This window comes from Miniopterus natalensis, chromosome 17, assembly GCF_054644295.1.
Source record: "Miniopterus natalensis isolate mMinNat1 chromosome 17, mMinNat1.hap1, whole genome shotgun sequence".
Lineage (NCBI taxonomy): Eukaryota > Metazoa > Chordata > Mammalia > Chiroptera > Miniopteridae > Miniopterus > Miniopterus natalensis.
Genome location: NC_142097.1, coordinates 41,250,397 through 41,258,281, shown reverse-complemented (window position 1 = coordinate 41,258,281; position 7,885 = coordinate 41,250,397). Strand labels below are relative to the sequence as shown.

At 46.6% G+C, this 7,885-nt stretch overlaps 1 protein-coding gene across 6 annotated transcripts in view; it reads right to left on the bottom strand.

The window, feature by feature from the left end:
* MTNAP1 (mitochondrial nucleoid associated protein 1) overlaps positions 1-7,585 on the bottom strand; it is a 10,448-nt gene extending 2,863 nt beyond the window's left edge. Inside the window, exons 1-3 of one of the 6 annotated variants that reach the window (XM_016216678.2) lie at positions 7,548-7,579; positions 6,923-7,032; positions 4,341-5,840 (exon numbers count right to left, since the gene is read on the bottom strand). In XM_016216678.2, coding sequence (XP_016072164.2) covers positions 4,341-5,814 — 1,474 coding nt within the window. In that variant the 5' untranslated portion in view covers positions 5,815-5,840; positions 6,923-7,032; positions 7,548-7,579. Of the gene's footprint in view, positions 1-4,340; positions 5,841-6,922; positions 7,033-7,277; positions 7,377-7,485 lie in introns of those variants that run through there. The other 5 variants (XM_016216679.2, XM_016216684.2, XM_087826333.1 and 2 more) reach the window with 5 other exon arrangements.
* Between the last annotated feature and the right edge of the window lie 300 nt (positions 7,586-7,885).

Here is a 7,885-nt window from a genome sequence, read left to right as displayed (position 1 = left end):
AGGAACTGGGTGGCTCAACTCTGTTCTTTGTCCAACTAGCTGAGCCTACTGACTTCCTTACAGGTTGTCAATCTTACGTGCATGACATCAGTTCAGGCTCTGAGCTGGGATACAGAAGCCCAGTAGAGATCAGCTCACAACCCACAGTCCTGCTTTTTTTCCCTAATGTCGTCTTGCTGCCCAGCTACTGTGGGTTCTGATTTCCATCCCCTTGGGCTTGGGGCTGCCAAGATCCACTGCTATGCCTCTGCCACCTCATCTCCCAGACACTGTCTTTTACCTGCCAGTGTCCATGTCCTTACATTTAAACCCAATGCGTATGGTTAACCCTCCAGTGACACTCGCCCCTCTCTCTAATACAACCCCTGAAAACCCTTAGCCACCCTCTAGACCTCTAACATTTCCCGTCACCCCTCTGGAATCCCAGACCTATGATTTGACTTGCCCCTTAAGTCTCTGGCTGTTGACTGCTCAGATGCTCCTTTACCTAAAAACAACCCCTTCCATGGACTCCTCTGGCTAATAAGGGCCCTAATCCTGGCCTGTCATATCCCTGCTCAAATTCTGATCCTGACTCTTCTGAGCCCTTCCTCACGTGCCCCATCTCAGACATCTCACACGGATACCTGACTGATGGAGATGCTGTTTGAAGATTTAAAAAGAACCTCTGTTTAACTGTTACTTGGCCTTTTAAAACCCATGGCCCTATCAGGTTTCCTCACTTGACCTTCTGGTATCCCCATCAGCCACGTTTTGCTTTTGGTAGTTATATGAACTATGCTTTTTTCAAACCACCCTCCCTTTCCCCCATCAACTGTTCGAGACTATTCTCCTGCTGGGCCTGAGGCGCCTGCTCTCGTGCCATTTCCTACATCAGCAGTTCTCTAAATTGGCTGTCCTTCAACACAAAGGAAATGTCTGAAAACATGATTTCTAGACCTTGACTTCAGAACCAGTCTCTGGGATGATGCCCGGGATCTTTAAGCACTGTGAATCCTGCAAAGGCCCAGCCAAGTGCACCCAGCTGAACTTTCTCAAGGCCACAGGGACTCTGAAAGCTTTCCTTTGGACAATGGGAACCAGTTCCTCTTGCTGAGGACTCTCAGGCACTTGCACTTGAGTCTCTTCAGAGTTAAATCTTGAACTTACAAAATCTATTTTCTTCAAGGCCAGAAAACTACTAATTTTCATAGTAAGTCCATGAAATCCTTCCTGAACCTCAAAAGATGGCTCCTGATGCCACTGAATTCATAAGCCAAATTCTTATTCCTGACTTACTAAAACTCTGTGGCACCCTCAGTACTACGAGTCTGCCTTGGGACCTTTTAGCCTTGGCCACCAAAATATACCATTTTCCATCAGTCATGAGAGCTTTTGGGTCCACTGTGTTTCATCAAAGTGACCAGAGAGTCTGTTATGCCTCTCAAGACCCTGGGTACCTTTTCCCTGGTAGAATCGCCTTAACTAGGTTCACTCAGGTATCCTGTGTGCGAGGACTAGCTGCTGTTACAGGTTTCCCCAGGTAGGAAAGCGTATCTGACACCATCTCGAAGCCCAATGTCCAACAGAAGGAGACATTGCCTGGAAAAACTTGGCAAAGACCAACCATCAGGTGATGTCAGATGCCAACCGTCAACTGAAACTTGATGCTGGGCAAGTTATGTCCTCTTTGGAACTCAGTTTCCTCGTCTATAAACGGGGCTAAGAATAGTCTCCCAGGAGTGGTAGACATGCAGGCAGCACAGCTGACATAGAGTCAACTCAGTCACTGTTAGCTCACGGGCCCTGCCTGTTCTAAAGACATGAACTGGCTTCCTGCGATAAAGGAGGCCAAATGGTCTCCCAAAGGTCCTACCTGAGCAGGGAACATAGGCCATGCTCTTCTGCATAGCCTCCATGAAAATTCAACTTTAATTTGCAGTCACGGAGGTAGCCATTGCCTGGGAAAATGACAGAGCTAAGGAGCCACACTGCCATTGAATCCTTGTAGATTTAGGTGGCCTTGCTGAAGTCCTTGGCCAGCTGAGGAACCAGGTCTTGACCTGAGATCCTAGGGTCTCATTCAGTGGCAGCATCAAAGTCTGAACATTAGTTGTGGCCCTAAATTCTATAGTTTTTCGTTTATAACAGAACCAGAGGCCCTGGAATGGCCACACAGTCTGACAGAAACAAAACTAATCACTTATTACAGACTGGAATCAGTAAGAGAACAAAACAGTTTCTAACCACGATCTTGGAGGAACTTAATGCTGAAGGAAAGATTGTATTTCTCCCCCATATTCACTTTCACAAGCCTGGTGACTGGATGACATGTTAATGCATCTCCTAACTTACTATTACTGTATTCTTGGGACCCATTCAATTGAGTGCGTCCACTAATAACTTATCTCAACCACGGTATCAACCACTAAGTGCCTGGAAAAGTAGCCTGAGGCTGTGTAAAGACCACAGATGTACAAGTCAGATGAACCTGGATTTGAACCCTGACTGCCACTTAGTGTGTGAACATGGGCAAGTCACTTAAGATGTCTGAGGCTCAGACTCCTCACCTATGAAAGAGAGCGGGTCAGCGACATCACTGCAGAGTTGTTCTGAGGGTTAGATGAGATAACAATGGAATGTACCTAACCTAGCACAACTGAAACAGTCCTCACTTGACAAACGCCAGTTCCCTCCCTTTGCCTTCTAAAATGAAAAGGGGATGTATCAAGGGCACTCTTTAGTGCCATTAAAGGCAGTAGAGAAGCCCGTCTGGCATAGCTCAGAGGTTGAGCATCGACCTAGGATCCAGGAGATCGCGGTTCAATTCCTGGTCAGGGCACATGCCGGGGTTGCAGGCTTGAACCCCAATAGGGGGCGTGCAGGAGGCAGCCAGTTAATGACCCATTATTGATATTTCTATCTCTCTCTCCCTCTCTCTTCCTCTCTCTGAAATCAATAAAAACATATATATATATGTAGTACAGAAAACAGAGAAGTCCTGCTACGTGCTAGAGAGATTTGCTATGGGCTGTGTGTTTATGCAACTGAAGATCACCTCTTCCTAAAGGGATATATTTTCCCCTCTGGTATACTGTATAAATGACCACGTATTCACTAAATGCCAATTTGTCTGGTGTCAAAAACATTTTCTTCTGTATTTTAAATTATTCCTTTCTAAAGATTTCAAAATGGAAGTGTATTAGGTAGTGTTGTTAGCTAAAGCTCCATTTTCTTCAACTGCCTCAGCAGTGACTGGTTTTGGTACAAAGTCTGTACTTCTCTGGCATCTTCAGGCCTGAACCTATTCTGAGTTGCTATGGGTCTCCTGTCAAACCTAAAGGACCAAAACTACTACACACACAAAAGAGATGGATGCTACATTTAACTCTGCCCCTAGAAGACCTATAAAAGGGGAAAAAACCCCCAAAGCCTCCTGATGAGGAAAATGAAGAAACTTTATGTATATTAACACAGAGATAGTCCAACACCTAAAGATAAGAATCAGAAAAAAACAAGGACACCTGAAATGACTGTCAGGAACTTCTTGGCTCCTACTTGGGCCCAAGTCCTACCCACCAGTTAAGCTCTTCTAGGCATCAGCAAGGAGCATCTAGAAAACCGCTGAAGAGACCGACTCACAATCCAGATCAGTTTTGATGCCCCCCTGTAATCGCTCATGTCTCAAGGTTCAGTCTCTGGTTCCATCCTTGGGTCCTACCCTCTGTGGACTAATTTTTCTAGTGCATCGACTTCTACGCCTTCCTCGCTACACCCTCTATTCCTGGTCCGCACGTCCCAAACCTCCACTTCCCCTTATCTGCCTGAACTGGCCTGCCTCCCTGGACGGCTTTAATCCCATCCTGCCTCCAAATCCAAAAACAGTGCCCGCTTGTAGCCTCTTTGCTATTCTAAATTCCCAGATGTTGCATTTGACCATAAACCTGGAGCCTATTTTGTGTACAACCTGGTCCTGACGAAATCTGAACACAGTGCTTGTTCTACTTAGGTGGACCCTGACGTCTTTGCTTTGCTTGAGTCTGTTCAGTTTGAACACCCGCCCAATTTCTTCTACTGGCCATGCCTCTTCCCAGTGTAGAAATTCAACTGTTATCAACATCACCAGCCAGCCTGGCCTAGTCCAACCTTCAACCGTTGGTGGAGGGGAAGGGAGAGAGATAAACCACTGCTACCTTTGGAGCAAGACGCAGTGTTTTCAGAACAACTCTAAGTCCAGCGTACTTAAATGCCCACGTAAAAATAGGCTAAAGGAGTGAAAATATTAGTATTCTGAATCTTAATTCAAAAGGCACAGATTAGTCTGTATGAGCTGGATGGCCCTTAAAAATGAGTGTGTTTACCTTGTGATAGTCTTTCCCCCTGGGGACTGATGAGCTGAGGCTTGTGGACCATTAAATTCCAATACTGAGGCTTCCCTGGCAACACCCCTAGTCCAAGATAACCAGGATAGAGCTCTGGAAACCACTCCAGCCCCAGGGAGCTAGGGAGGGTCTTCCTGTCGGCAACATCCATCTGGGCAGTGAAGAGGCTTTTAGAAGCATAATGCTGGGTTGAATGTAAAGACCACTGGCACTCCGGGTGTGAGGCCTGTGGCCCAGAGCCAGACTTGGGCTCCAGAGAGGCTTGCTCCTCACACTCCATCAATGCCTTTCCTTCAGGGACTTGATGAGGATTGCAGGCTTCTGCTTTCTCCTCTTGTAGAAATTTTATAGCCAGAGAGGAAAGACTTTGATTACGTGACTGTGATGCAGAAACAAACTCCTTGCAAGTGGTATCCCTTGATGTGAAGAAATTTAAATTGGGACCGTCACCTCGAGATTTCTTCTCTGTGGCTGGCTCATCTGTTGAGTTGTCGCTCCTGGAAGGGCACTCCTGCTTTCCTGTCACATACATACTCTCCTCCACATGTCCTTTGTTCCCACGTGCCTCTACTCCAAGGCCAAGTCCTGTTCCCGGGTTCCCCTCAACTTGGATTTTACCTAAGGGGCTGACTTTAAAACCTAAAATTTGTGATTCCATGTGCTTTTCCCCATTCTCAGAGGCTTTAACGTCAGCACAGATTTCTGAGAGGTGGTCTCCGGCCTTGGAAGCTCTCGCATCACTTGAACACAGCGTTCTGACTCTTTTATCTCCACAACTGAGATTTTGGGGAGAACTATGATAATCACCAACAGGCATATCTAGTAATTTTACTAAAAGCTTCTGTCTTGAGGGATCAGTTTTGTCCAAGTTTAACTTAGGAGAAGTGGTTTGTACATCATTAGGTAAGGCTGAAGAGTATGTCCTATCTTGATTTGACAAGGAAGGTTCCATCAGGCCCAAAGGTAAAGACGCTGTAGTTTCTGAAGGATCACTTCTACCTGCCACTGACTGAGGCAAATCTTTGGCAAGTTTCCTTTTAGGAACAGTGTTCTTTGATGCATGAAACTGAGCCTTCACTTCTTTGAAAGTGATTGGTTCAGGATTTTTTAACATGCGGGAGGGTTGAATTTGGTTCTTGATGTCTTCACCTGCCTTTGTATTGCCTGCTCTTTCCAAACCAATAGCTGGTAATGGAAAGGGCTCAACAGTCTGTTCTGGTTTGTCCTTTATCAACTTACTATTTCTTTTCTCACTCTTTGTCCCCAACTCTCTCTCTTTAGCTTTACTTATGCCTTTGCTCGGACTTTTCATTTTCTTAGCACATGGGAGTGTAGCCTGCTCGGTCTGACAAACATTTTGATCGGCAGGTATAGTTGGTTTTATCATCTTACAATGTGGCAGGTGGGACTTTAATCGTTTAAATGGCTTCTTACAATAAGGACACACTTCCATTCTGGTGGAATCTCACTCTCCTGTTCCTGAAAAAGGTAAACATAAAATCATAATTTGTATTGTAAATACCAGTATTTTACTTGTTTCATAACTTTTATATTCATTTGGAAAAACCTAGGTTCAAGATAATTTTTAACAGTTTGTTTTGACCTATTTTTCTTACAGAGGCAGGAAATAGAAGACAGTTCAATTTTTAGATAAGTATCCCCGGCTCCACTTATACTTGGTATTTACATTAGGAAGTTTCCTAGGAATCAATCATTAAAAAAACAAGCAAATCCACACCCCTGACTAGGAGGTAAGCAAGACAAACAGGCTTCCATCTAATGATTGAATGGTTAGTGGAAGGAACAGATGTCCAAATACCAGTCAGAATGATAGGTTTGCTATTTAAGGTTGTAGCAAGTCAACTGGATATCACACGAGTGTAAAATTGTTAAAAACCCTTAAACACGTCATTCAGGGAAATAATGAAGAATAAGAAACTCAGGCCAGGGTATGAAAGTGGTTGATTATAGTGGTTTCTAAAGTGAAATATATGGACGACTTACTGGGTACAAGTAGAAAACATTAGAAGTTCAGAGGGCAAGGACATGTCTATTCCGTGCACAGCTATATTCTCAAAACCACTACTGAGCCTGAATGTGATACCTGCTCAATGAAAATTTTCCCTGCATATAAACACACAAGTATTATGATGCACTGTGTGATTACCTTCTGACCATTAAATAGGTCAAAAAGTGAGACTCCGAAACCATTTACAAAATAAATAGATATAATCTTGGCCATACCATTATCAAAGTAACCAACCCACCTTATCCTACCTGAAGTAAGGCAAACAGAACTGTTTTTCTGCCAACAGACTTATAGTGATTATTCTTACCTTGGAGATAACCCCTTTGACAATACAATTAAAGTTATGGACCATTTATTTACAAAAACACACACAAGTGAGGCCAGTCCCTGGGCCTTAGGCTAATAACTTTTTGAGGCCTCGGTTAGATCGTCTGCCTCTACAGTACTCCACCCTCTCACTTAATATCACTCGAAGAATCTCTCTTCCCTCACATGGTAACGTCTTATCGTGGGTGCCTGACTGCTTTCTTACCCGAGCTTCTGTACAGAGACGCTAACTTTGCGGCTGGTTCTCCCGGATCTCCATAGTTCCGGATTGCCGTTGCCGACTTTGGCAGAATGAAACTAGATTTAAATGTCACCCTGTGCGAGACACGGAGAAGTCAGTCGACAGGACGGAACCGAACACAAATAGCCTGGGCTACGATCAGGGCAGTTCGCCTTCGGTGCCCCGGGACGCAGAGAGTTAAGGCCTCGCCGGCCTCCCGGGCGCCGGGCGGATCTCAAGGTTACGCCCCTCCTCGCCCTCACCTCGGGCGCTCTCCAGCCGACCCGTCCTTCCCCAGCCGCCTAATCTCGCCCGCCCTCCTCCCGCCCGGCCCCCTTACTTTTCAGAAAGCTGTCCTGCAGCTTCCAGAGCGGGCGGGGACCGCTAGGCGGCTCCTGGGGCCGAGGCGGGCCTCCCGGCAGCCCCAGCCCGGGGCGCCGGAGCCGCCGGGACGCCGAAGGGGGCTCATTCGGCGGCTCCGGGTAGCCCCCCATCTGTCCCGTCACCCCACTGACTCCCCTCTCGGCTCAGGACAGTCGCCCCCACACCTAGGGCCGGGGTCGTAGGAAAGAGCCCCGCCGTGGAGACTCCACCAGACCAGCGTCCTCACCTCCCAACACAGAAAAGTCCAGGAAGCCCCCGCGACAATCCCCCCCAAAGCGTCCCACGAGCGGCTCCCTAACTCCCGGTCCCGTCTACGTGACTGCCTGTTGCTTCTCAACTATTTTTTAAAAAATTGTTACCTCCCAGAGACCTTAACTCAACTGCTTATCTCGTGTTGTTATGACATAATTTCATTTCATTTAAATCTGGCTTCACTTTTACACTGTCCCCGAGAGGCTGTGAACAGGCGAAAGCTCAGGCCACCTCTAATGAGGTCCTTTTCTCCCAGAGGTTCCCAGTAGCTCCTCCCCCTCCGAGCCCGCCTCTTCCCGTGGGCGGGGCTAC